We start from the raw sequence: 27,899 nt of genomic DNA on the forward strand, positions 1-27,899 counted from the left end.
TTTTCCAGTCTGAAAGACTTTTTACTCTGATATTTTCAAATACATGCAAGAAATATGAGCAGACACACAAAGGGAATGATGATGATGATGATGATGGCCAGATTTTTTCTACCAGCTTCACCTGCAGACGCAAATAATTTATTTTAAATATTATTAAATAAAATATTAAGATAAAGTCTGGGTAGAAATGTGATCAGCCTTTTATCTGACAAATATGACTGGAGCTTTAGAGGATTAATGATTCATATAATCTATTATTATTACAACAAATAATATATATTTACTCACCTAAGGGGGGAGATGGATCTTACTTCATCTCCAGATTTTTCTGTAGATTAATTAGAATTTGCTTTTTTTTTTTATAATTTAATATTTATTCTTTTAGAACTGTGGAACTGATACTGTACGTGTCGTATTCAGCATCATCTGATACTAATCCACTTACCACTGACTGAGAGTTTAATGTTCTGCACCAACACAGGTTTCTTTGTGTCTGTCATTAAAATGTAGCTGCTGTACAGAGTTTCATCAGTAACACTGACGTTCTTCAACACCAGGGAACAGTTTCCTTTAAGCAGCTCCTCCTCAGGAACGTCCACACGTCCCTCATATCCTTTACACAGATCTTTACCCAGTCGCTCAAACACAGTCTCATCACCAATACTCCACTCAACATGAGGTGTTTGGATGGACAGATTTCTCCAGTCACATGGCAGCACTGCTGTGGATTCCACCTGAGCTGATACACTGAACAACTGTAGAAAAAGAAAAAAAAACTATAGAAAATTATTTTATACAATATTAGTTGAATTTATTTTACACACACAGAGATATTAAAACATAAATAATAGACCCAAAAATAACCCTGGGAATATTTGAGCTTCTTGACTTTCATGTAAAAACTCAGATGAAGTACAATATTGTGGTAAATAAACTCATTTGAATGTTAGTGTACCAGCGGTGTGAGAGTGGAGGGGGAGCCGGACGGACAGAGCGGTAAGAAACACCTGCAGCTGATGAGAGTAATCAGTGCGCTCTGTTTCAGCCCGGCGACACCAATAAAGAGGCGAGAGACCCCAACCTCGGGGAGAGACACCAAGCAGAGAGAAAAGAATTAAGGTCGCCGAACGGGGATTAAGCGCGAGCGGGTGCCGGTGGAAGGACGTGTCGGCCGGCGAGTGATCTCGTGGACGCGAGAAAAGGCGAGCCGGTCGGCAAGAAAACTCGGGCGGGCGCTAAGAGAGAAAGCGGCCGATCCGTGAGTGAGACGGGGTCGGACGCCGAAGGAAGCGCGTGCCGATCCGGGAGGGACTGCCAGCAAACATCGGAAAGGAAAGGCGTCTCGAACCACGAGTGTGTGGGTGAGCCCTGGCGTGAGTATTGGGAAGGAAAGGGATTAGGATTTCGTGAGTACTAGCAACTACACACACTTTCACATGAGCTCCAACATAGCGCGCCGACCAGAGACTTAAATCCCAGCTGGGTACTATTTCTTCTGTGGGGTTTTCTTTTCTTTTGTTTTCTTTACATTTGTTTCTGTTAATAAATGTTTATTGTTCATACAATATATTATCATGTTATTTCTGAGTGATAGAAGAGAATGTCTTAAAGAAACACTGAAGTCTGAAGCCCGAGGTTAATAACAGTATATTGGGGTTACAAATTACACCAAGTAAATTAAGATGTGCCTCTCACGTGTAAAATTTCCCTAGACATAGTTTGAGCCAGTGAATCAGTGAGAGGGCTACATACATAAATAAATAACTAAATATAAAAGAGGCGAAATTAAAACCTCCAGCAAAACATACACTTATTCACGACGTCCCTTCTTTACTTTCACTTGAGTAAAAAGGTATAATCAGTACTTCAACTTTCACCCGAGTATTTTAAAACATGAGTATCTGTACTTCTACTTAAGTAAAGGATGTGTGTACTTTTGCCACCTCTGCTGTGTTGTAGCTCTGTGTTGTTTATTGTAGCTCCACATTTCTGGTGAACGTTTTCTTGTTGTTTCTGTGCACTGTGTATCACTGTGTAAAGTAGAAATGACAATAAAAGGCTCTTGACTTGACTCTTCACTTGAATTAGAAATTCTTCTGTATCTCACTGTTGTTCGCTTGTTGTTTTAAAGGAGACTCACTGAGATCTTCCTCATTTCTATTATTCTGTGATCTGGAGCTCCTGAGATCACTGGAGTCTCTGCAGTTTGTGAAATTACACTGATTTTTCCTCCATATTAAAATTGCAATAAATATGAGAAGAACTGAACACACGATGAAAACAGTGATGATGAGCAGCAGGTTCATTTCATCAGCTTCATCTGAAGACACAAATATTTTATTCTAAATGTTATTTAATAAAATATTAAAATAAAGTTTGGGTAGAAATGTGATAAACCTTTTATCTGACAATAAAACTGAGATAAATGGAGATTTAGAGGGTTAATGAAATAATATAATTATTATTAATACAACAAATAAATATAATATTTACTCACCTGAGGGAGCTGATGGATCATCTTTCCTCTCTTCAGATTTTTCTATTGAGGAAAAAGAAATAAAGGTATTTTACATTTCATTCTTTTCTTCAAAATATTTGTACTTAATAACTGCAGAAGTGTCAAAATTCCTATAAATAAAAGTGCAGAGTTTCTCCCAGTCCTGTCCTGCATTTTAATTTTGATGGATCAACTTCTCCTCGTCTCCATTGGTCTCAGTGTGGAATAAAACTCATTCTCACAGTTAATATTATTGCTGATTCAGGATTTAGCTTTAAGCAGCTCCTCCTCAGAAACGTCCACACATCCCTCATATCCTTTACCCTGAAATGACTCTTTACCCAGTCGCTCAAACACAGTCTCATCACCAATACTCCACTCAACATGAGGTGTTTGGATGGACAGATGTCTCCAGTCACATGGCAGCACTGCTGTGGATCCCACCTGAGCTGATACACTCTGAAAAACTGTAGAGACACAAAAAAAAAACTTTTAGAAAATAATTTTGTATAAGGTGTATTACATTTTATTTATTTCACACACACACACACACACACACACACACACACACACACACACACACAGACATTTAAACTGTAATAAATAATGGACTCAAATAAAACCCTGGGAATATTTCAGCTTCTTGACCTTCATGTAAAAACTCAGATGAAGTACAATAATGTGGTAAATAAACTCATTTGAATGTTAGAATCAGTAAATGTTTAATCTGTTCAACAAAACCCCACACTGATACTGTTCCTGGTGTTCACTCAGTTCTAGCAGTAAAAATACTCAGATAGCAGCATCTGATATCATGTAACACTCTGTAGAGTAAAACCTCGTGTAGATTTGTCATGGAACACGGCAGGAGCAGCTACAAGTGCAGATCATTTCTTACAGAAAGTGCAAACAAACCCCAAGGAACAAAATCCAGAACAATCAGAAACTATTTTTACATTATTTTAAATAAAGAGTTAGAATGGAGTAATGTCGTCTTCTTCTTTCGGCTTCTCCCATTAGGGGGCGCAACAGTGGATCATCAGTCTCCATACCACCCTGTCCTCCACATCTGCCTCTTTCAAATCAACTACCTGCTTTGTCTTCCTTCACCACATCTATAAACCTCCTTCTTGGTCTTCCTCTTTTCCTCCTTCCTGGTGCCTCCATCCTCAGCATTCTCCTACTGATATACCCCATGTCCCTCCTCTGCACATGTCCAAACCATCTCAATCTCACCTCTCTCACCTTGTCTCAAAAATGTCCTACATGTGCTGTCCCTCTAATAAACTAATTTCTAATCCTGTCCATCCTCATCACTTCCAACGAAAACCTCAACATCTTCAGCTCTGCTACCTCCAGCTCCACCTCCTGTCTTTTACTCAATGCCACTGTCTCTAAACCATACAACATCTCAGGTCTCACCACAGTCCTATAAACTTTCCCTTTCACTCTCACAGATACTCTTCTATCACAAATCACTCCTGTCACTCTTCTCCACCCACTCCACCCTGCCTGCACTCTTTTCTTCACTTCTCTAACACACTCTCCATTACTTTGCACTGTTGACTCCAGGTACCTGAACTCCTCCACCTTCTCCACCTCTTCTCCCTGCAACCGCACCCCTCCACTGCCCTCCCTCTCATTCACACACATGTACTCTGTCTTACTCCTACTGACTTTCATTCCCCTTCTCTCCAGCGTGTACCTCCACCTCTCCAGGCTCTTTTTAACATGCTCCATACTTTCACCACAAATCACAATATCATCCACAAACATCAAAGTACATGGAGACTTCTGTCTGACCTCGTCCTTCAAACTTTTTTTGTTTTGCATTGGAATGACACAAGAAAACAGAGAAGAAAAGTCAAATCTGATACAATTTCACACAGAACCCAAAAAATGCACTGGACAAAACTATTGCCACCCTTAACTTAATATCTGTTTGCTCCCCTTTGGAAAAAAAATAACTGAAATCAATCGCTTCCGTAACCATTAATGAGTTTCGTACATCTGTTTACTGGAATTTTGGACCACTCTTCTTTTGCAAACTGCTCCAGGTCATTTAGATACAACTGTCCTATGTGTTCTATGGGATTCAGATCTGGACTCAGATAGTTTGTAAATATTTCTAAGTGCGTTTTAAAGTGTGTTTTGGTTTATTGTCCTGCTGGAAGACCCATGACCTTTGGTGGAGATGCAGCTTTCTGACACTGGCCACTACATTTCCCCCAAAATTCTTTGGTAATCAATGGATTTCATGATACCATTCACACAGGCATGGCATCCAGTGCCAGAAGCAGCAAAGCAACAATAAAACAACTTTGAACCTCCACAATGTTTGACTGTAGGGGCTGTGGTCTTTTCTTTGAAGGCCTTGTTTCTGTTTCTGTAAACAGTGCTATGATGTCCTTTACCAAAAAGCTCTACTTTTGACTCATCTTTCCACAGTTCATTCTCCCAGAAGGATTGTGGTTTTGTCACATAATTGGTGTCCTCCTGGGTCTCCTACCATAGTGTCCTTTTTTATTCAAATGGAGACGGATAGTGCGAGCTGACACTGTTGTACCTGCATATTAGCTTGAATTTGTTTGAGAGTTGATCTGGGTTCTTTATCCACACATATGACAGTCGTGTTCAGAGCACTTGCCTTTCTATGTGTGTGGGTTTGTCCGTCACCACAAAATACATGCACAAATTAGACAGAAAGGATAGATGTGTATGACAGATATTGACAGAAGAACAGATGTAATATAATAAGTGTAATGTTTATATTTGTCTTTTATTTTACTTTATCTGTTTTCAAATGTGAGCAAATGTGTTCATTATTTCTAACTCTTATCTGATTCACTACGACTTTTATATTTATATACTCACCATCAAGTTGAACCTTGCTGATTTCTGTTTTCTTAGCATTAGTAGCCTCCACATGTACGACCATGAAGGATTTGTAGAAACCGTGATCAGTGATTCTGACATCTTTCAACACCAGAGAACAGTTTCCTTTACGCAACTCGTCCTCAGGAACGTCCACACGTCCTTTATATCCTGGACCCTCATGTGTACCATTAAAGCTTCGCTCAAACACAACCTCATTATCAGTACGCCACCGAATAACTGATGTTTGGGTGAAGACTTTACTCAGGGTACATGGCAGGAGAGCTGTGGAACCCACATGAGCTTCTACAGTAATGTTATTATCTGCACTGATGGAGTCTGTGGGAGGAAACATTACAATCTACATGATTTGGAGCATTTTATAAAAATTGTAGCATATTGTAATGAATGTGAGGACACTTGTGTGTTGTTGGACTTGAACCAGGTCACTCACCCACACAGACAGAGAGCCAGAAGATGGAAATAGAAAGGAGGATCATGATGCCTGGAAGACTCGTGTGGAGTTTTTACAGATTGCCTGCTACAAACACAAACAAAGGCAGATTATTAAACACATTAAATATAAGTGGAAGATCAGCTTCTAATATAAGCTGTAAGGATATAAGACAGAGATGGTTGGGCATCACTAGAGTGAATATGGAGAACAATAAACTTATTTCATAGAGGAGCCCAAATTCCTTTATTTGGAATAACAATAATAATTTTATTGTTGTTAATGTTATATACTGTAGGTGGCGGTAATGCACCAGAGTGTAGGATTAGAAGAGCAAAACAAAATAAATGCGTATATTCTCATTCACAAAATAACTCATGTAGAAACAGAGAATTCATCCGCTAAACACACTAAATAACCCGATCTATAATGTGAATATTTATGTATTTATTCAAGCATTTTTCTATCCAACCAGAAGCGCCGTTTTATCAGTCCACAAACTGAGTCTTACCTCAGTGAGAGAATTAAAGGTCATGTGATGTACGTTGACCGATAATTATATATTTTTTTTTGCCATTTTCCTGTCAGAAAATTCTTCAGTTCGCGGTTAGAGTTAGCATCCAGCTTTTCCTTCTAGCGTGCGATTATCGTTTACTTCCGGTTTGCAGCCCACAAACTAGTACACAGAAGCTCCAGCATCTCAGCCTGCATTTAGACGGTTGTTCTGTAACTACTAGTTCAACGGTAAAAGACCTGGGAGTTATTTTAGACAGCAACTTATCTTTTAAAAATCACATCAATCAAGTTACAAAAACAGCCTTCTTTCACCTTAGAAATATTTCTAAGCTAAGAAATATGTTATCTATATCTGATGCAGAGAAGCTCGTCCATGCGTTTATGACCTCTAGAATAGACTACTGTAATGCATTACTAGGTGGATGTCCTGCATCATTAATAAACAAGCTCCAGTTAGTTCAGAATGCAGCAGCAAGAGTTCTTACAAGGTCAAGAAAATATGATCATATAACCCCAATCTTATCGTCCCTACATTGGCTTCCTGTTAAGTTTTGAATAGACTACAAACTACTACTTCTTACTTATAAAGCACTAAATGGTTTGGCTCCTATGTATCTCTTCAGTCTTCTAACACGCTACAATCCGTCACGCTCCCTGAAATCTCAAAACTCTGGGCTTCTAGTAGTTCCTAGAATAGCAAAGTCCACTAAAGGCGGTAGAGCATTTTCACATTTAGCTCCTAAACTCTGGAATAGTCTTCCTGACAGTGTTCAGGGTTCAGACACACTCACCTAGTTTAAGTGTAGATTAAAAACTTATCTTTTTAGCAAAGCCTACACATAACACACATCACACACATCACATCATAACCTTGTGCCCCAGAACATCTGATCACATGCACATTATCAACTTGTCCTGTTAATATCATGAACAGCAGCTACGCTAATTCCTCTCCACTGCTTCTCTTTCTCTCCCCATCCCGAGGCTTTCTGAGGTTTGGCCAGCTCCAGTCACGTCCCACCTTGTGAAGATTATGGACCTATGGGTGATCATGGAGAAGTAGATGCCGAACTCGCAAACATCCCGAACCATCTACAGATGTACCAGTGCCAATTGGATCCCACTACATGTGTGGCATTGGACCTCCTGGAGTGTTTAAAGGCTCTGGCATGGAGAAGCTGATGCTGGATCTATGATGATCACAAATGCTCAGTAGCTCCTACTTTTATACCAAAGACTGTAGAAAGAACATTTACTTATAATCTTACACTCCAGTACTCATGTTAGTTCTCACTCTCCAGTGTTCTGTATTGTTGAAAGATTTATGATCAAACTCTTGATGTCACCCAAATGAGGATGGGTTCCACTTTTGAGTCTGGTTCCTCTCAAGGTTTCTTCCTTATAACATCTAAGGGAGTTTTTCCTTGCCACTGTCTTGCTGGCTTGCTCATCAGGGACAAACGCACACCATTCACCTTGACTGTTGATTTCTGTAAAGCTGCTTTGAGACAATGTCTGTTGTGAAAAGCGCAATACAAATAAACTTGACTTGACTTGACTTGACAATAACGATACCGACGTTGGTATTGGTATCGAATCGATACAAGTCTGATGAGTTTAAACTGTAAAAAATAACTTTTAGTCAAGTCATCTTGTTGCATTGACTCAGTTAAGTTTAGCATACATTAGGTGTTAAGTTCACTCAACTTTTATTCATTTGTTGAAATTATTGAGCCAATGTACTGTAACAATTGATGAGCATTTAAACTCTTTAGTTAAGTCAACTGAAAAACCTATTGGTAAAACATCATTTTTCATGTTTTCACAACAATAGATCAAGTCTAATTAACATAAAATAGTATTTTTTTCCTCAACATAACTACTTGAGTTTACTGGACTTCATTGGTTTGACAAGTAGTTCTGGAAATCTAACCAGGTTTTTTATGAAATCAACACAACTGCAAAATTCAAACTCTCAGCATTTATGTTTTAAACAGATACACTGCATCCAAAAACACACACATGAAGAATTCTCTTGCAAAGATATAAAAACACTAGACAAGAAAAACATTCACATATACACAGCTCACACAAACAGGTGCAAACTTTTGTATGCACAGACCCATCTTAAAACCAAAATAGTACAAATAACTCTCCTTGTCATCAGATATATTAAACTGTTCAAAAACTGTCTTCAATTCCCAATCATAGAAAAACCAAGGAAAGAGGAAGCAGTACAAGCTAACAAGAAAACAGTCAGTGTAAAAATATTTCAAGAATAAAAATTTCCCACATAAAACAATGAGATCTAAAAACAACAATGCTCTTAAACTTTAAACCAGTACAACAATTAAACAGTAGCAAAATGGAAAAAAAGGTTTTGTTTGTTTTCTGTCTTATCACAGCAACTTGGTCTTCAAAGAGTCTGATCCAACTCCAATAAACAGCCGCTGTATTACTTCAAAAGTGAATTTCAGTTACTTTGGGTAGTCAAGATTTAATGCGTACACCAGGCCCATCAGGTTCAGAAAAGCATTAGGTATACCAGTCAGGTGACGCATTACCACTTTTTCCTCAATCACCAGGGCAACGTCATTGTAGAATGCTGGGAGAGGTTCCATCACATTTTCCACAACCACAAGAATTCCAATCACCACACCCTTGATCACATCCTCTTCATGGTCACTGGGCTTTATAGCATGTAAACAAAACAAGGTATTATTACTTAAAAACAATTACACAAATATAGTCCCCAGTCCCCTGAGACAAACTGAGAGATCTAATGTTCAATTTTCCCTGGTTTTGCCTTACATGATTTAGCTTACCTTGCATATCTTCATGAGTTTTGAAGGAGTCTATCGCATGTACCATGGCAGACCCAGCAATGCTGCTGTCCTCATCTTTTGGTTTGTTGTCTGTAAAATATAATGTTTAAAGTACGAGCTTTATTCTTTCAATCCTTTGTTTTTCTTTATCATTTCTCCCCCTCCATCGTTCTTCGATCCTTTTGAAAAAAATGTAAACTTTTTTTTTCAAATTTGCACATTTACACTTGTCTACTTTTATTGTAAATAAATTGACAATGATGTGGTGCAACAACAGTTGCTTGTAAAAAAATTTTTTAACCAAAATAAGATTTAATAGTGGATGAAACACGCTCATGCCACTTAATTTAGGGGTGTCTAATCCTGCTCCTGGAGAGGAAAAATGTATTGTAGAGTTTAACTCCAACCTGGTTTAACACACCTGCCTGGAAGTTTGAAGTGATCCTGAACACCTTGATTAGCAGATTTGGTGTGTTTAATTGGGGTTGAAGCTAAACTCTGCAGGATCTTGTCTCCCCAGGAGCAGGATTGAGTACTAATGCCTTAAATTCATTGGGGATGTAACAACAATTGACAGATTTTAAAGGATAGGTTCTTCTTCTTCTTCTTTCGGCTGCTCCCATTAGGGGTCGCCACAGCGGATCATCCGTCTCCATACCACCCTGTCCTCTACATCTGTCTCTTTCACACCAACTACCTGCATGTCTTCCCTCACCACATCCATGAACCTCCTCCTTGGCCTTCCTCTTTTCCTCCTACCTGGTGGCTCCATCTTCAGCATTTTTCTACCAATATAATTCATGTCCCTTCTTTGCACATGTCCAAACCATCTCAATCTCGCCTCCCTCACCTTGTCACCAAAACATCTTACATGTGCTGTCCCTCTAATAAACTAATTTCTAATCTTGTCCTTCCTCGTCACTCCCAACGAAAACCTTAACATCTTCAGCTCTGCTACCTCCAGCTCCACCTCCTGTCTTTTACTTAATGCCACTGTCTCTAATCCATACAACATCGCAGGTCTCACCACAGTCCTATAAACTTTCCCTTTCATTCTTGCAGATACCCTACTATCACAAATCACTCCTGTCACTCTTCTCCACCCACTCCACCCTGCCTGCACTCTTTTCTTTACTTCTCTAACACACTCTCCATTACTTTGCACTGTTGACCCCAGGTACCTGAACTCCTCCACCTTCTCCACCTCATCTCCCTGCAACCGCATCACTCCACTGCCCTCCCTCTCATTCACACACATGTACTCTGTCTTACTCCTACTGACTTTCATTCTCCTTCTCTCAAGCGCATATCTCCACCTCTCCAGGCTCTTCTCAACCTGCTCTCTACTCTCACCACAAATCACAATATCATCTGCAAACATCATAGTCCAGGGAGACTCCTGTCTGACCTCATCCGTCAACCTGTCCATCACCACTGCAAACAGGAAAGGGCTCAGGGCCGATCCTTGATGCAGTCCAACCTTCACCCTGAACCAGTCTGTTGTACCTACTGCACACTTCACTGCCGTCACACTGTCCTCATACATGTCCTGCACCACCCTCACATACTTCTCTGACACACCTGACTTCCTCATACAATACCACAACTCCTCTCTCGGCACCCTGTCGTACGCTTTCTCTAAATCCACAAATACACAATGCAGCTCCTTCTGTCCTTCTCTATACTTCTCCATCAACATCCTCAAAGCAAATAAGGCATCTGTGGTGCTCTTCCTCGGCATGAAACAATACTGTTGCTTACAGATGGTCACCTCTTCTCTCAGCCTGGCTTCCACTACTCTTTCCCATAACTTCATGGTGTGACTGATCAACTTAATTCCACTGTAGTTACTGCAGGTCTGCACATCTCCCTTATGCTTAAAGATCGGTACCAGCACACTCCTTCTCCATTCCTCAGGCATCCTCTCCCCTTCCAGAATCCTGTTAAACAATCTGGTTAAAAACTCCACTGCCATCTCTCCTAAACATCTCCACGCTTCTACCGGTATGTCATCTGGTCCAACCGACTTTCCATTCTTAATCCTCTTAATCGCTGCTCTCACTTCCTCCTTACTAATCCTATCTACATCCTGCTTCACCAACTCCACATCCTCCAACCTTCTCTCTCTCTGATTTTCCTCATTCATCAGCTGCTCAAAATACTCTCTCCATCTTCTCAACACACTCTCCTCACTAGTCAACACATTTCCCTCTCCATCCTTTATTGCTCTAACTTGCAGTACATCCTTCCCAGCTCGGCCCCTCTGCCTGGCCAATCGGTATAAATCCTTTTCTCCTTCCTTAGTGTCCAACCTCTTATACAGCTCCTCATATGCCTTTTCCTTGGCTTTCGCCACATCCCTTTTTACCTGCTGCCGCATCTCCTTGTACTCCTGCCTACTTTTCTCATCACTCTGTTGAACCCACTTCTGTTTTGCCAACCTCTTTCCCCTAATGCTCTCCTGCACTTCCTCATTCCACCACCACGTCTCCTTGTCTTGCTTTCTATTTCCAGATGTCACACCAAGTACTTTTCTAGCTGCCTCCCTCATCACTCCTGCAGTAGTTGCCCAATCATCCGGCACCTCTTCACCACCACCAAGACCCTGTCTGACCTCTTCCCTGAACCTCACACTACACTCTTCCTCCTTCAGTTTCCACCATCTTATTCTTCTTTTAATCCTTACTTTCCTCCTCTTCTTCTTCGCCTCCAAAACCATCCCACAGACCACCATCCGATGCTGTCTAGCTACACTGTCCCCTGCCAACACCTTACAGTCTCCAATCTCCTTCAGGTTGCATCTCCTACACAGAACATAATCCACCTGTGTGCACCTTCCTCCACTCTTATACGTCACCCTATGATCCTCCTTCTTCTTAAAATACGTGTTCACCACTGCCATTTCCATCCTTTTAGCAAAATCTACCACCATCTGCCCTTCCACATTCCTCTCCTTAAAACCATACCTACCCATCACCTCCTCATCACCTCTGTTCCCTTCACCTACATGCCCATTAAAGTCTGCCCCAATCACCAATCGTTCTTTCCTAGGTACACCATCTACCACTTCATCTAATTCACTCCAGAATCTTTCCTTCTCCTCCATCTCACAGCCAACTTGTCATTGTTAACCCGGGCCTCGACCGATCCGGTATGAAATTCTCATTTGTGATCCGCATATTTGATTTGGCACATGTTTTACGCTGGATGCCCTTCCTAACGCAACCCTCCCCATTTACCCCGGCTTGGGACCGGCACTAAGAGTGCACTGGCTTGTGCCCCCCTAATGGCTGGGTTATTTTAAAGGATAGGTTACCAAAGATAATTGTCATTTACTCACCAACACGCCACTCCAATCATTCATTCCATAAAATTAAAATGAATAGTGGCTAGGCTGTTCAGATGTAAAAAGCAAAGAATTCTGTAAAAGTAGTGGATCACTTTTTGTTTCCATTTTTTAAACATTTTTTAAAGATAACTTTGTGTAATAAAATGATCATATCAGTTTTTATGTTACTACCACATAATACTTCAAACCTCAGTTGTTCTTGTGTCACAACATTTGATCAAAAGAACCAATGAGGTTTGATATTAATCTAGTAGTCAATACAAACTTTATTCTAAACAAAGACTGAAATTTTTATGTTTTCATTATACAAAGAGAATGTATGTTTTCAGAAGACTTGGAATATGAACACAAATCGTATGGGTTACTTTTTTAGACACTTGTATGAAAGGTGTCACTATCACTAGTTTTATGATTCATAGAGTATAAAAGGTCATAGAGGTTCACAAACATGAAAATGAGTAAATGATCACAGAATTTATTATTTAGAAATTGTGGGGAGAGAAAGACTGATTTAAAATAGACTTCCTGATCTGCAGTATTGACGTCATTTCTGGAATGTCCTCATAACGCTTTGACCTGAAGAACTGTATCAGCTTCGAGAGATGACCATCAAGGCCTTCAAAAAAGGCAACACCACCTCATTGATATAAAGTTGTGCTTCCACTCTACTTGCACTGTACTGATCCTGCAAATAAAAAAATACAATAAAGTCAAACTCCATCAAAGTACACATACACGTTCAACACAGAAATATTCACTGAACATCTTACTTACCAAATACAATGAGGAAAAAAGTATAAACACTTTATTTCTATGACTGGGTTATACATTGAATATTATAGTGATGATATTGCTGGCATTATGAAATTAATCAACACTGGAAATATAGCTTTTATTAGCTGAAAATGTTTCTACATTTCATGATTCTCCAGGGCTTCATAGAGAACACAAATGACAAAAGTTTAATGATGTGATTATTAAACTACAAAAAGTTGTGACGTTACATTAATGCAAGATCAACACGCAAGTTAGCTATACAGAAGACACACCGTTTGCACGTGCTCAGATGTATGTCTGTTTCTTAAACGATCAGTCGTTAATTTTTCAATTCAAATTTTTACAAAATTAACGACTGATCTTTTAAGAAACATAACTTAATCAAGCATTTTTATAATATTAAAACAAATTTGAACTAAATTTTGTTGCAACCATGTATAAATAAAAATGCATATTTCTCATTGAACACAAAAATGGCGTGTCAGCGGTGCTTCGAATATTACTGATCATTCTGTGTTTCTTTGATAAAAATGATAATGACATCCGATTAATAACACGGTAAAAATTCACTTATGTTTTCATAACTTTAGTTAAATAATAATATCATCGTTATCTTGGAAAAGCAACCGTAGTGTTCTAATGGGCAAACAGATTTTTTCTTATAGTCTTATAAATTGAACTAGTCTCCATTACCTTTTTACAGAGACGAAGATTAAGCTTATAAAGCTTAAACTAGAACATGCTCAGCACAGCAGGTCTCACTTCAGTCAAAATTGTATTCAGTATTAATGAAGTTCGCAACATGTGATTGACTAAAATCAAAACGCGGACGGTGAGCGCTAACGAAACACGTCTAAATCAACATTAAAGAAAGTATACTTACTCATTTCATTATTTGCAGTGAATAAAGTTCATCTGTAATCGCGGGCTCCTTCATCTTTTCTGGATGATCAGCAACTTCCAGTGCAGAAAATGGCGGATGGCGCGTTTGTCTCAACTTCGTTAAAATAGTACGTTATAATGACGTACAGTTTACAGCACATGTGCATTACACAGAAAATTGATAGAACCTATGTTTTGTTGTTATATCAACTTGTTATTTAAAGTTTTCCATTTCCCATCAAGTCGAGGTTGTTAGAACTCATCCAGCTGTGTAGTGAGGCACTGCAAGTTGACAGGATATGATTTTACTTGTTCACCTGACTAAAACTCGAAATCATGTTTTACAGTGTAGTTGAAGTTTCTCTCTTCTTCGTTCACTACATTGTTTCTGCTCGTGTTCTGATCACGTGTTCTGATCACGTGTTGTCATCACGTGACTCTTCGACTTCTGTCGTATACTGCAGTGAGTGAGAGATGAGAGATAAGAGATGTTCTGCAGAAAGGCAGAGGATCATCATGTGGAATTCTTTTACAGCAGGAACTGACACGTTTTAAACTCCCAGCTATATGAGAAGGATTTTCACTACTGCAGCATCACCACCAACTTACACAAACACAAAATACAGAAATACAAAATACAAAAGAAACAGAAAGGAGCAGCGAAGTCCTTTAGACAGGAGACCCCAGCAGGGTTCTGTCAGAGAGGCAGAGAATATTCTGCTAAATCACGCTGAAAGAAATCTTATAGTCTGATCAGATCTTCAGCATTGATCATCACAGCTTTTACTTTATTCAGTTCAATACATGTTTATTTGTAGTGTTTTTAACAATGGACATTTTCTTAAAGCAGCTTTACACAGATAAAGTTGTATAACAGTGGCGGAGGAGGGAAAGACAGGTTATCTGAGTGGGCAGTAGACAATGAAGAACGCTTCTAACTCCACTTGCCTTAATCAGACTTCCAGATCTACCTCAAGTTCCATCTTACGCACAGCTATCCTTAACTCCATCTCTGCTTTATGTGCCTCTGTTTTCTCTTGAGCCTCTAATTGGAGACGTGCAATGCGCACTGTGGCACGGGCTTCACTGTCTTCCTCCTTCCTTTCACAACTATTTCTCTCGGGAGTTTTTCTTTTGGCATCGTTGTGCGTTTAAAAATCACCATGGGTGAAGCTTTTCTCCCGATGCAGTGCAGCTCAGAACACAGGTGAAGTGTGTGTTTTCATGCCCGGTTGTTTTCAGCGTGACGAATGATTCGCATTTCCTGTAGACAGTCCGAGTGAGCGGCAGGTCAAACGTCAGAGGAACATCATCCATATTTATGATGTGGTGCGGCCCGATTTAGTGGGAGCGCATCTGATTTAATATAAAGAGTTCCATTGGTTCACCTGAACCCGTTCAGCAATTTCATTGGTCTAATGTTATGTCGCTCAGTTTTTTGGCTTGAAGTTTGTGAAACTGGGAAAAACCCAGGAAAAATCCATAAATAAGCCGCTTCGTTGTTTAAGCCGCGGGATTCAAAACGTGGGGAAAAAGTAGCGGCTTATAGTCCGGAAAATACGGTAGGCCTTTTGTGTACATAGAAAAAGTTTTAGCTCTTTGACTTCAGCTCATGAAAAATGGGGCAAAAACAAAAGTGTTGCGTTTATAATTTTGTTCAGTTTATTTTGGAATAAAGCTGTAACATAAGAAAATGTGGACAAAGTGAATAGTTTCTGGATGCATTGTTTATTGTAAACGAGGTTATTACAAGTTTTTCACTAATATGGTCTTATCAAAAGCTTTTGGCAAGTGACTGTAAGAGCGTACACCCTTGATTTCTGTCTGATTTCACCTGAGGCTTTTATACTCAGTGTTGGGGGTAACGTGTTACAAGTAACGTGCGTTACGTAATAATATGACTTTTCTGGAGTAACGAGTAAAGTAGCGCGTTACTTTATAAATGTACACATTAATATCTGAGTTACTTTTTTATAAAAGTAATGCGAGTTACTTTTCAGTTCAATTATTTTGCATTAAAATGAACGTAATCTCGTAGAATCGCGCACCCCTACGTGCGAGCAGCGGGAACAGAAGCTGGTCAGAAGCGGAGATGGCAGGCCAGAGCATTACTTTACTGTGATGGAAGTATTCACATTATATTGAAATAGTGGAGGAAAAGGAGAAGGGAATAATCGTTAAGTGTAAATTATGTGTTGGTGAAAAGCTCTTGTCAACGGCAAAAAATACCACTTCAAATTAAAAAAAACATCTGCAAGCAAAGCACAGCACTACAGATGTGGAAGAGAGAAAGCTGAATGAAACCTGCACCCCGCCTCAAGCTAAACAACAAAGGCTTGATTTCAGTACATTAATATTTACTAAATAGATTTTCAGAAGATTTTCAGATACTAATCCTAACTTGAGCCACATCATACACATTGGCACACATGAACATCACCCATCCCTTCCTCTCTCTCTTACACACACACACACACACACACACACACACACACGCACACACACACACACACACACACACACACACACACACACACACACACACACTCTGTTCAGCCAGATTTATTGTAAATGTCACACACCAACATAATGACAGAAAACACAGACTTTGTTTGTGTTGGTTTTTTATGTGCGTGTTCGCTTGAGTTCAATACGGTATTTTCGTCAAATGCGCATGTGCGTGAGATGAATATACCGCAAAGTTTCCCAGTAGGGGCGAGATCATTTAAGTCTTAAAAATACCGTATTGAACTCAAGTGAAGCGAACACGCACATTAAAAACAAACAAACACAAACTTCGATATGAACGTAAGAGCCGCATGAAACCAGCCATAAAACGCCGCATGCGGCTCGCGAGCCTCGGGTTGGCCACCCGTGCATTACTGCATTAAACACTAGTACAAGAACTTTTCACCTGTTACACCTGTAAGGCCTGAAAAAGATCAAACCTTAGCCAGGTAAGAAAAAGTAACGCAAAAGTAACGCAAAAGTAATATAACGCATAACTTTCCATTACTTTTAAAAGTAATGTTCCCCAACACTGATTATACTGTATGCTTTTCCATCATTTACATTTGACTTTCCATTTATGTGATGCTACAGAGCAGCAAACTAGTTCAGGAGAAAGCACAAGGTGTAGCTCTGTTATGCTAGCTCTGTTATGCTAGCTCTGCTATTTACAACTAAAAAGTTCATTAAAAATAAAAGGATTCAGTGTAAAGCCACTCTTTATTTGTTTAAAGCACCTGTAGTGATAGAAGATCACATGATCGAGGAGATTTGTTTTAAAACTCCTGCCCTCATCTGACTGACTTCCTGCCCTCAGGTTGTGGAGCAGGTTTGCTGGGGCAATAATGAGGCCTGCTGAATAAACAGGTTTAAAAAGAAAACAAATAACATGCAGTTCCATTTACATAGTGAGAAGATTTGGTTTCCTGTAAATCACATGACCAATGGATGTGAACATTCTGCTGCCTTCATCAAATCCTTCACCACTAAACAGGTATTTATGGTGAAGTCTTCTGGGAAACACAATTTCTACAATCTTTAATTGAATTAAGTACTTACAAAATTAATAAAAACTGGACAGAAACTAAACTGAGACTCTAAACATTCTTCTGTACTTCTCTTTTTTATTAAACATTATTGTTAATAACAATATTAATAATAAGAACAAGAGAATCTTTCAAAAATCTGTCAAACTGTCAGTCATAAACAGGTGTAATCTTCAGTGTGTAATCCCCATATTTAATAATGATAATGATGATTATTATTATTATTATTATTATTATTATTATTATTATTATGTAATGGTACATTTATGGAATGTAAAAAAAAATTTTTTACAACTAATTATTTTAGTAAAATATCAAAAACACAAAAAGAAGTTGGCTTTTTCTAAACCAAATTTATTTCATTTTTAAAATGTGATTTAAATGATATGTAAAAATAATGTAATTTTAAATGTCAATAAAATCAAGGAGCACTGAACATGTCATGTGACCTGTAAAAGCATTAAAAAAAAAATTTTAACCATTAAAATACATTTCTCAAAATTCAATCAAACAAACAAACAAAACAGTACATCCAGTAACTTTAAAACACTTGCTTTAGTTCCTTTCTTGAGATCTTCCTCTTTTGAAATCTGGTTGTTAATGTCTGTTTTTTTAATGCATTTTTTTACTGGAATGTGGAGCATTTGACAATAAATGAACAAACAAACAAACAAATTAGTGTATTGATATTCACATATCTGTCATAAATCCTATTTATTAACTTTTTCTTCTTAACTCTGTAATGTAACTCTTATTAATTCCTCTCTGGAGGAGTCGAGTCCACGGCTCTCGGATCTGCTCTCCGTGTTCTGAATGTTCGGATGAGATATTTTACTTTGGAACAAGAATACTGTACAAACACACAGTATAATACAATTCACACTACAATGTAATAATCTGAACTGATTATTAAACACTGACCAGAAGCTGCAGATCAAAAAATCATATCAAAATTATACCAAAATAATTTTTTATGTGAAATAAACTACACATTGTTTGTATTGTGTGTTTTTGAGGGAAATATCCTCCAAAAAATGACAATCTTGTGACATGCTGGTGGGCCGAGGCCTAGAATGCTGTACAATGGATGCACTTGACTGATTGTTAAGAAAGAGAAACATAAAAAGGGGGCAAAAGCAAAACCCGGTGTTTTTCCCTTTTCTGATAAGAGAATCGTGAATTTCTAAACGTGACGTTCAGGAATTAACGGGGTTTCGTTCCATCATACACACTGAGATGCTGCAAACTAACTCTATTAGAATCCATTGGAAAGGACGTGTTTGAACATGATTTGGGGTTTTGTACACGTAGGATAAACATGGGTATTGCTCTTGATAAAGAATGTGAAATATGATTTGTTCTCACTGCCTCTGTCCTGTGGTTCATGTTGCTCTCAATCGTGTTAAATAAATCTGTTATTAACCTGTTAGAACATGTTAAAGCAGTACAGACAGCAGCAGCAGTGTCATCAACCAGTTTTTCCAGCATCTCGTTCTGAAGCTTATGTAGATGTTGAGTGGTTCTTGCTGTGCTTCGATTGGTTTCTTCCATGTTCTCAGCTGTCTTGTTTGAAGCGAGGTCCTTGTTTTACATGCTTCTATCGTATATTTGTGCGTACGTCCTGATATTGTGGTGTTTCAGGATCACAGCTTCATGTGAGCATCAATCAAAAAGGTTGCACTCGATGCACTTTATGTAGCTTTGTGTTGTGTTGTAGCTCTGTGTTGTTTAGTGTAGCTCCAGGGTTTTATTGGAACGTTTTCTTGTTGTTTCTGTGCACTGTGTATCACTGTGTAAAGTAGAAATGACAATAAAAGGCTCTTGACTTGACTCTTCACTTGAATCAGAAATGTTCTTCTGTATCTCACTGTTGTTCGCTTGTTGATTTGAAGGAGACTCACTGAGATCTTCCTCATGTCTATTATTCTGTGATCTGGAGCTCCTGAGATCACTGGAGTCTCTGCAGTTTGTGAAATTACACTGATATTTCCTCCATATTAAAATTGCAATAAATATGAGAAGAACTGAACAAATGATGCAAACAGTGATGATGAGCAGCAGGTTCATTCCATCAGCTTCACCTGGAGACACAAAGATTTTATTATAAATGTTATTTAATAAAATATTAAAATAAAGTCTGAGTAGAAATGTGATAAACCTTTTATCTGACAATAAAACTGAGAAATAGAGATTTAGAGGATTAAAGAAATAATAATAATAATTATTATTAATACAACAAATAAATATAATATTTACTCACCTGAGGGAGCTGATGGATCATCTTTCCTCTCTTCAGATTTTTCTGTGACAGAAAAAGAAAAAGAAAATGTATTGTTTGTTTTTTTTCTTCTAAATATTTTACTTCATAACTGCAGGAGCATCAAAATTTCCTATTAATAAAAGTGCAGAGTTTCTCCCAGTCCTGTCCTGCATTTTAATTCTGATGGATCTACTTCTCCTCGTCTCCATTCAGTGTGTGTTGATCTGATGAGGGATTTTCTTCAGTCTCCTGCATGTGTTTAAACACTTCTGCTGTTTGCTTTGGGATTTTTTATACAGTTTATGAAGCTGTTGTTCTGTTTTTCATTTTCTACTCTGAAACATTTACACACTGCAGATGCTGAAGGAGTTTCAGATCAGAACATCACATTTATAATAAATTACTCACATTCCCATAGAAACTCATGTCACATGTCAGTTCATGTGTCTTTTAGATGAGGACTGAACGTCACTCTACACTTCAGAAGTGAAAAATTCCTGTGTGTAATGTAGGAAACACACTTGATCTCGTACGGGGAAGTCAGTGAGTGTGTGAGGTATAAAACAGTATTGAAATGCAGGACAGGAGGTGTGTGTTCTCCACACTCAGTCTAACAAAACCAAACAGTAAACTGTGTAGTGCAGCTTCAAGCAGAACTGAGAAACACTGACATCTACATTAAATACAGAATCCTGTTCACCTGAGTTTAGTCATTTTCATTCTTTTAGAACTGTGGAACTGATACTGTACGTGTCGTATTCAGCATCATCTGATACTAATCCACTTACCACTGACTGAGAGTTTAATGTTCTGCACCAACACAGATCTCTTTGTGTCTGTCATTAAAATGTAGCTGCTGTACAGAGTTTCATCAGTAACACTGACGTTCTTCAACACCAGGGAACAGTTTCCTTTAAGCAGCTCCTCCTCAGGAACGTCCACACGTCCCTCATATCCTTTACCCTGAAATGACTCTTTACCCGGTCGCTCAAACACAGTCTCATCACCAATACTCCACTCAACATGAGGTGTTTGGATGGACAGATGTCTCCAGTCACATGGCAGCACTGCTGTGGATCCCACCTGAGCTGATACACTCTGAAAAACTGTAGAGACACAAAAATATTTTTTATATAAGCACATTAAAATGTATTTTACACAAACACAGATATTAAAACATAATAAATAATGGACACAAATAAAACCCTGGGAATATTTCAGCTTCTTGACCTTCATGTAAAAAGTCAGATGAAGTACAATAATGTGGTAAATAAACTCATTCGAATGTTAGAATCAGTAAATGTTCAATCTGTTCAACAAAACCCCACACTGATACTGTTCCTGGTGTTCACTCAGTTCTAGCAGTAAAAATACTCAGATAGCAGCATCTGATATCATGTAACACTCTGTAGAGTAAAACCTCGTGTAGATTTGTCATGGAACACGGCAGGAGCAGCTACAAGTGCAGATCATTTCTTACAGAAAGTGCAAACAAACCCCAAGGAACAAAATCCAGAACAATCAGAAAGTAAAGTAGAAAAACGAATCCTGAGCACAAGCAGGAACCGACAGCATGAGACAACAAACAGAAGACAAAGTGTGCAGTGAACGGTGAGATCTTCATCCACAAGTGCTAATGATCATGAAACGTGAATCAGGTGTAAAAACAAACATGAGACCTGCTGCAGTGGCTTGTGGGAAACAGAGTTCCTGTCCATAATCCTGACAATATTGTAGTGATCTGGATGGAGTTCACAATTAATGATCAAATCAAAGCAGAGTGTAAACTGTGCTCTGTGAGAACATCAAGAGGAGGAACTACAGCATCTTCCTAACCACCTGATAAACATCTGGATGCTGCTCTAACTGTCTTTGTGTCCTCGTCCTGTCAGCTTCATATCTGACTGCTTGTTTAAACTGTTCCATCCTGCAGGATCTCAGTCCTGATGCACATCTCCAATCACAACCAGATGACCTCTGACCCTTTCTGATCAGCTTTCTAGTAAATACAATAGTGAACCTTTTATTTATGTGTATATTTGTATCTTTTTTTTTATTTTTTTTTACCTTATCTCACTTTATTTCACTTAATTCTTAATAATATGAGCAAATGTGAGCAAATAAGAAACATCTGATACACTGTGACTTTTATATTTTTTCATATTTTATGTTGAATAATTTTCTCACCATCGAGTTGAACTCTGTTGATTTCTTGTATTTTGTCAGTGTTTGTAGCCTCCACATGTTCCAGCATGAAGGATCTGTAGAAAGTGTGATCAGTGATTCTGACGTCCTTCAACACCAGAGAACAGTTTCCTTTACGCAGCTCGTCCTCAGGAACGTCCACACGTCCTTCATATCCTGGACCCTCATATGTACCATCAATGTTTCTCTCAAACACAACCTTATTATCAGCACGCCACTGAACATGTGGAGTTTTGCTGAAGACTTTACTCAGGTTACATGGCAGGAGAGCTGTGGAACCCACATGAGCTTCTACAGTAATGGGAGGATCTGCACTGATGGGGTCTGTGGGGGGAAACATCACAATCTACATGATTTGGAGCATTTTATAAAAATTGTAGTATATTGTAATGAATGTGAGGACACTTGTGTGTTGTTGGACTTGAACCAGGTCACTCACCCACACAGACAGAGAGCCAGAAGATGGAAATAGAAAGGAGGATCATGATCCCTGGAAGACTCGTGTGGAGTTTTTACAGATTTCCTGCTACAAACACAAACAAAGGCAGATTATTAAACACATTAAATATAAGTGGAAGATCAGCTTCTGCAGAAAATCACACAAACAAGTGTTCACTGTATTAGTGTCAATTTTACACCCTGAAAAAACACAAATCACTCATTTAAAATCCCACGTTTCACTACGCCTTCATCACCTCAGCAACTGCACCACGACTTTACTGCCCCCTGTTGGTGGATTTTGGAGTCACAGCAGCAGTAATGAACTTTCACACACAGAACTTTGTTGTGGATTGATTTTGGTCCTGGAGTAATGTTGGTTCTTTTCAGTGTGTACTGCATTGTGTATGGTTGAAATGACAATAGAATCCTACTTGACTCAACTTTGGTCTCAGAGCTGAGCTCATCATGAGTGAGATCATGAAATCTGCTTTAATTAATGTTTTTCTGCCTGATGGTTTGTTTTACTTCAAAGATAATTCCATTTTAAATCATCTAAAGCAAATCTGTTCATTTATTTAATTTTTTCATCAACAAAAACTTTAAATAAACTCAAATTACATTTAAATAAACAGTAAAAATTGAAGTGTAGGTTTCTACAGAATGTATATTTATAATATTTATTGAGTATTTATCTTATTTTACATTACATTGGACTACTTTGAGTGTTTAAAGGCTCTGGCATGGAGAAGCTGGTGTTGGATTTATGATAATCTGAAATGTTGAGCTATTTTATGAGTTCCTTAGTAGCTCCTAGTTCCATAACGTCAACTGACTGTATAAGACTGTAGAAAGAACATCAGTCATAATCACACACTCCAGTGCTTATGTTAGTTCTCACTCTCCAGTGTTCTGTATTGTTTAAAGACTATAATCACACTCTTGATGTCACACAAATGAGGATGGGTTCCCCTTTTGAATCTGGTTCCTCTCAAGGTTTCTAATAACATCTAAGAGAGTGCTTCCTTGCCATCGTTGCCCCCAGGCTTCATCATCACAAATAAATGCACACCATTTACCTTAACTGTTAAATTTTTTAAAGCTGCTTTTTTGAAATGTGAATTGGTGTTTTTTTTGTTAAATGTGAGCCAAAATTATCACAATTAAAAGAAACAAGGACTTAAACTACTTCAGTCTGTGTGCATTGGATATATTTAATACATGAGTTTCACAATTTGAGTTGAATTACTGAAATAAATTAACTTTTCCACGATATTCTAATTTATTGAGATGCACCTGTATAGGCAGATATAGAGGACAGAGTAGTATGGAGACAGATGATCCTCAGTGGCGACCCCTAATGGGAGCAGCCGGAAGAAGAAGAAAAGCATCAACAGTTTACATTTTTAAAACAATTTAAAATAAAATGCCTGCTTGTTTAAATAATATATAAAATAATATTTGCTAAAAATTTATATATAAAAGTACACTTTATTATATTGATTAAATTAAGAAATCAATCAAATTGGCACAAATTGAATTGATTGAATAAAATAAAAATGGAAAAAATGTAATTAAATAGTTTAGGGAACGATTCCTCGAGTAAAAAGTAACTCGATAAAAATTTTTTATATATATAAAAAAAAAAACGTTTCCCACGGACCATTATTATTGACGCACGACCCACTAAACTCTGGAGCGCTCCGGACAGGTAACACAGAAGATGCTGCAATATGAAAAATGGAAGAACGAAACTTTAATATTGATTTAATAAATTAATATGGAGTAAGAATAATATTTCATTACATAAAAACTTTCCCATAACTTACACTACACGGCCACTGCAGAGGGATTTTTGAACACAGCTGTATTTGAATTTTGATGTTATTTGGCAATTAAATACTCTAAATGGGTTTAGATTTCACAGATATTCTTGTCTGCAATTTCTGCAATAAAAATGTTGAAAATATTTTTTTTAAGAAACAAAAAAACCAATTACTTGTTCATTTTAAGAGACCTGTCTTATTTACTTTCTCTTATTAAGTATTGCTCTTCAATAAAGAAAAAATAAAAACTTATCTGATTACTTGATTAATCAATGGAATAATTGGCACAATACTCGATTTCTTAGACCCCGTTTGGGTAATACAGATGTGTATATAAATGTGTGTTTTACATTTACTATTTAATTTTCTGAAGATATGTTCTACTTAATTGTTCTTTATTACAGTACTTTTAACTTTTTTAGTCATCAATCCTTCCAACCCAGCCATTAGTGCCGGGATAAATAGGGAGGGTTGCGTTAGGAAGGGCATCCAGCGTAAAACGTGCCAAATCGAATATCCTATCACGAATAGGAATTTCATACCGGATCGGTCGAGGCCCGGGTTACCAACGCCCGCCACAGGTATCGTTAGCCAACAGGGTACCGGTGGAAATTGGGCTACTGTTGGCCGAAGGAGGAGAAGGAGAGAAGAAAGACGTCTACAGAGGCGGCATTGAAATTAGAAGTGTAGGAGAGTAGAGGTTTGGGTTGGTACTTTAAATGTTGGTACTATGACGGGTAAAGGGAGAGAGATAGCTGATATGATGGAGAGGAGAAAGGTAGATATGCTGTGTGTTCAGGAGACCAAGTGGAAAGGGAGTAAGAGCAGGAACATTGGAGGTGGGTTTAAACTGTTTTATCATGGTGTGGATGGGAAGAGAAATGGTGTAGGGGGGATTCTGAAGGAGGAGTACAGTAAGAGTGTAGTGGAGGTGAAGAGAGTTTCTGATAGGGTGATGAACGTGAAGCTGGAAGTTCTATGCAGGAGATGCAACCTGAAGGAGATTGGAGACTGTAAGGTGTTGGCGGGGGACAGTGTAGCTAGACAGCATCGGATGGTGGTCTGTAGGATGGTTTTGGAGGCGAAGAAGAAGAGGAGGAAAGTAAGGTTTGAAAGAAGAATAAGATGGTGGAAACTGAAGGAGGAAGAGTGTAGTGTGAGGTTCAGGGAAGAGGTCAGACAGGGCCTCAGTGGTGGTGAAGAGGTGCCGGATGATTGGGCAACTACTGCAGGAGTGATGAGGGAGGCAGCTAGAAAAGTACTTGGTGTGACATCTGGAAAATAGAAAGCAAGACAAGGAGACGTGGTGGTGGAACGAGGAAGTGCAGGAGAGCATTAGGGGAAAGAGATTGGCAAAACAGAAGTGGGATCGACAGAGTGATGAGAAAAGTAGGCAGGAGTACAAGGAGATGCGGCAGCAGGTTAAAAGGGATGTGGCGAAAGCCAAGGAAAAGGCATATGAGGAGCTGTAGGAGAAGTTGGACACTAAGGAAGGAGAAAAGGATTTATACCGATTGGCCAGGCAGAGGGACCGAGCTGGGAAGGATGTGCTGCAAGTTAGAGCAATAAAGGATGGAGATGGAAATGTGTTGACTAGTGAGGAGAGTGTGTTGAGAAGGTGGAGGGAGTATTTTGAGCAGCTGATGAATGAGTAAAATGAGAGAGAGAAGGTTGGAGGATGTGGAGTTGGTGAAGCAGGATGTAGATAGGATTAGTAAGGAGGAAGTGAGAGCAGCGATTAAGAGGATTAATAGCAGAGGATTAACCCCTCTGCCATTTTTCTAAGCGGCTGTGTCATCGTGCCGTTACTCTAAACCGTAACCCGAGCAGCCCAACTAATCGATAACGGCATTCATTGACAATAGATTTCATTATCGATTATTATAATTTTATCAATTAGTTGTTGCAGCTATATTATATATATATAATTCTTTCAAATGATTAATTGATTTTACTGTACAGTGTAACTGACCCATAAGTCAGTTTGTATTTCTTGTTTATTTAATTGGTTTTAATATGTTTTGTTGAGGACATTTATTTTGAAACTGCTTAGGAAAATGCTGGATTAAGAAGAGACTTTTATTTTGAAACACATGCATAACTTTGGCACAGCAGGGCAAGTTTAAATGTGTTTTAATGTTTATTTTGTTCATCAATAGTTAAAAAGTACGGAGTGCATTGCATTCACAAAGAGAAAAATAATTCACAGAAAGGATCTCATAATTATGGCTTAATATCTCGTAATTTTGAGATCCTGACACTAAGTCCTAATTATGAGATATTAAGTAATAATTATGAGATAAGTCATAATTATGAGATCTTTTCTGTGATGTTTTTCTCTTTGTGAATGCAATGTGCTTCCGTAAAAAAGGACATCAGATGCATGTTGAAGTTCTTCCTTTGGTTACAATCCGCCAATAAAGTAAATTCCTCCTCATTTGTATTGTATTGTAGATTGTGTTGCTGTATGGGGAGAGAATGTCTGTATGAATACTATGGTTAAGATGTTAAAGTGAACATGTTTATGATGTTTACAAAGACAACATTTATTTATGTAATGTATTTGTTTTTTATATTCTTTGTTTTTACTTTATTTTTGTATATTTAATTCTCACTGCATTTTGAGTTGATTGCTTATGAACCAGACAATTAATCTCCAGTCATCAGAAAATTATTGTGCTAGTGAAATTACTGGGGGGATCAAAGGCAAAATAACCCAAAACATCAAAGTGCATTATTGCCTTTGGATCATTTCCTTAATGTTTTCTCACTCTTTCAATTGATATTCGTTCTGGATGACCCTAAATAATGCTCTATTCAATCATCAACACTAATAATCAAGTTATTTACTGCACAGTTTTGAAGAAACTCAAAGTAAAACTATTTTAAAATAAACACCGTGATAGTCAGAGTGACTCAAACAGGAAAATATTTTTCTCTCAGCACTGCTACAGATATTATAGCAGTTTTAGTGAATTTATCTGGTTAAATTAGAGAATCAGGATTTCCTGTAGATCACGTGATTCTTTCACACAAACCGAAACTCAGAAACTGCTGCGAATAAAATCCATTAACACTCAGTAAATAATACTATGAGCTAAAAGTCTGCTTTATCACCACATTACACCATTACTGCTGTTTTTAGTTTCAAAACCCAGAAAGTAAAGAAAAAAATATTTCAGTTTACTAATAAACACGAGACGAGCTTTTCTTCATGTAGAAAACACGGAAGTCATCCGCTTCAACATGGCGAAGAACATTAACATTTACATAAGAACTGAAAACGGAGTCTTACCCTAGAGAGAGAACATTTCTCGTGATTCAGGATCATTTAAGTAGAAGTTGATAAGGTTGTAAGGCAGCAGGATTTTATTTAGTGGTTTATCGTTTCTCGTTTCTTCCTGTATAAAGAACTGCGGTGAAGTCAGCCCCACTGTTCTTT

At 38.2% G+C, this 27,899-nt stretch overlaps 2 protein-coding genes and 4 long non-coding RNA genes across 9 annotated transcripts in view; 2 read left to right on the forward strand and 4 right to left on the reverse strand.

Annotated features, from left to right (window-relative positions):
- Nucleotides 1–19,558, forward strand: part of LOC310728977 — a 110,183-nt gene extending 90,625 nt beyond the window's left edge. Inside the window, exon 2 of the long non-coding RNA XR_014534422.1 lies at nt 19,307–19,558. This is a non-coding gene — a long non-coding RNA (uncharacterized lncRNA). The remainder of the gene's footprint in view (nt 1–19,306) is intronic.
- LOC310728988 overlaps nt 1–27,899 on the forward strand; it is a 412,338-nt gene that overhangs the window by 284,062 nt on the left and 100,377 nt on the right. The window lies entirely within an intron of this gene.
- On the reverse strand, nt 21–27,877 carry LOC310728931 (uncharacterized protein). Of its 4 annotated transcripts, none has more exons than XM_083546812.1 (6): nt 27,753–27,874; nt 22,633–22,719; nt 22,176–22,517; nt 20,777–21,094; nt 2,498–2,539; nt 21–121 (listed from the first exon to the last, which is right to left on the reverse strand). In XM_083546812.1, exons 2-6 carry the CDS (start codon nt 22,676–22,678, stop codon nt 36–38), a joined length of 834 nt encoding a protein of 277 aa, XP_083402938.1. In that variant the 5' UTR covers nt 22,679–22,719; nt 27,753–27,874; the 3' UTR covers nt 21–35. The 4 variants fall into 4 exon arrangements, with proteins under 4 accessions (XP_083402938.1, XP_083402937.1, XP_083402936.1 ...); XM_083546811.1 differs by lacking the exon at nt 21–121 and adding an exon at nt 1,810–2,320 and having other exon boundaries at nt 27,753–27,877; XM_083546810.1 differs by lacking the exons at nt 21–121; nt 2,498–2,539 and adding exons at nt 17,793–19,809; nt 19,989–20,030 and having other exon boundaries at nt 20,777–21,058; nt 27,753–27,877.
- On the reverse strand, nt 2,759–6,305 carry LOC310729330 (uncharacterized protein; the record flags this gene model as incomplete). Its single annotated transcript, XM_083547444.1, has 3 exons — nt 5,826–6,305; nt 5,372–5,710; nt 2,759–2,964 (listed from the first exon to the last, which is right to left on the reverse strand). The coding sequence occupies exons 1-3, from the start codon at nt 5,869–5,871 to the stop codon at nt 2,759–2,761; spliced, it is 591 nt and encodes a 196-aa protein (XP_083403570.1). The 5' UTR covers nt 5,872–6,305.
- Nucleotides 8,308–9,262, reverse strand: LOC310728979. Its single transcript, XR_014534424.1, has 2 exons — nt 9,167–9,262; nt 8,308–9,031 (listed from the first exon to the last, which is right to left on the reverse strand). It is a non-coding gene; the product is annotated as an uncharacterized lncRNA (long non-coding RNA).
- LOC310728987 lies at nt 15,814–17,265 on the reverse strand. Its single transcript, XR_014534432.1, has 2 exons — nt 17,216–17,265; nt 15,814–16,014 (listed from the first exon to the last, which is right to left on the reverse strand). It is a non-coding gene; the product is annotated as an uncharacterized lncRNA (long non-coding RNA).

Source organism: Silurus aristotelis (genome assembly GCF_946808225.1).
Source record: "Silurus aristotelis genome assembly, chromosome: 7".
NCBI lineage: Eukaryota > Metazoa > Chordata > Actinopteri > Siluriformes > Siluridae > Silurus > Silurus aristotelis.

Excerpts from the sequence above, each read along its gene's own strand:
- LOC310728931 (XM_083546809.1), bottom strand. The coding sequence starts at position 22,678 with ATGATCCTCCTTTCTATTTCCATCTTCTGGCTCTCTGTCTGTGTGG. Across the intron at positions 21,095-22,175 it reads CAACAGAGTTCAACTCGATG|TTTTTCAGAGTGTATCAGCT; the intron begins GTGAGAAAATTA and ends GTGTCTCTACAG. Across the intron at positions 19,810-19,988 it reads TGATCCATCAGCTCCCTCAG|GTGAAGCTGATGGAATGAAC; the intron begins GTGAGTAAATAT and ends TTGTGTCTCCAG.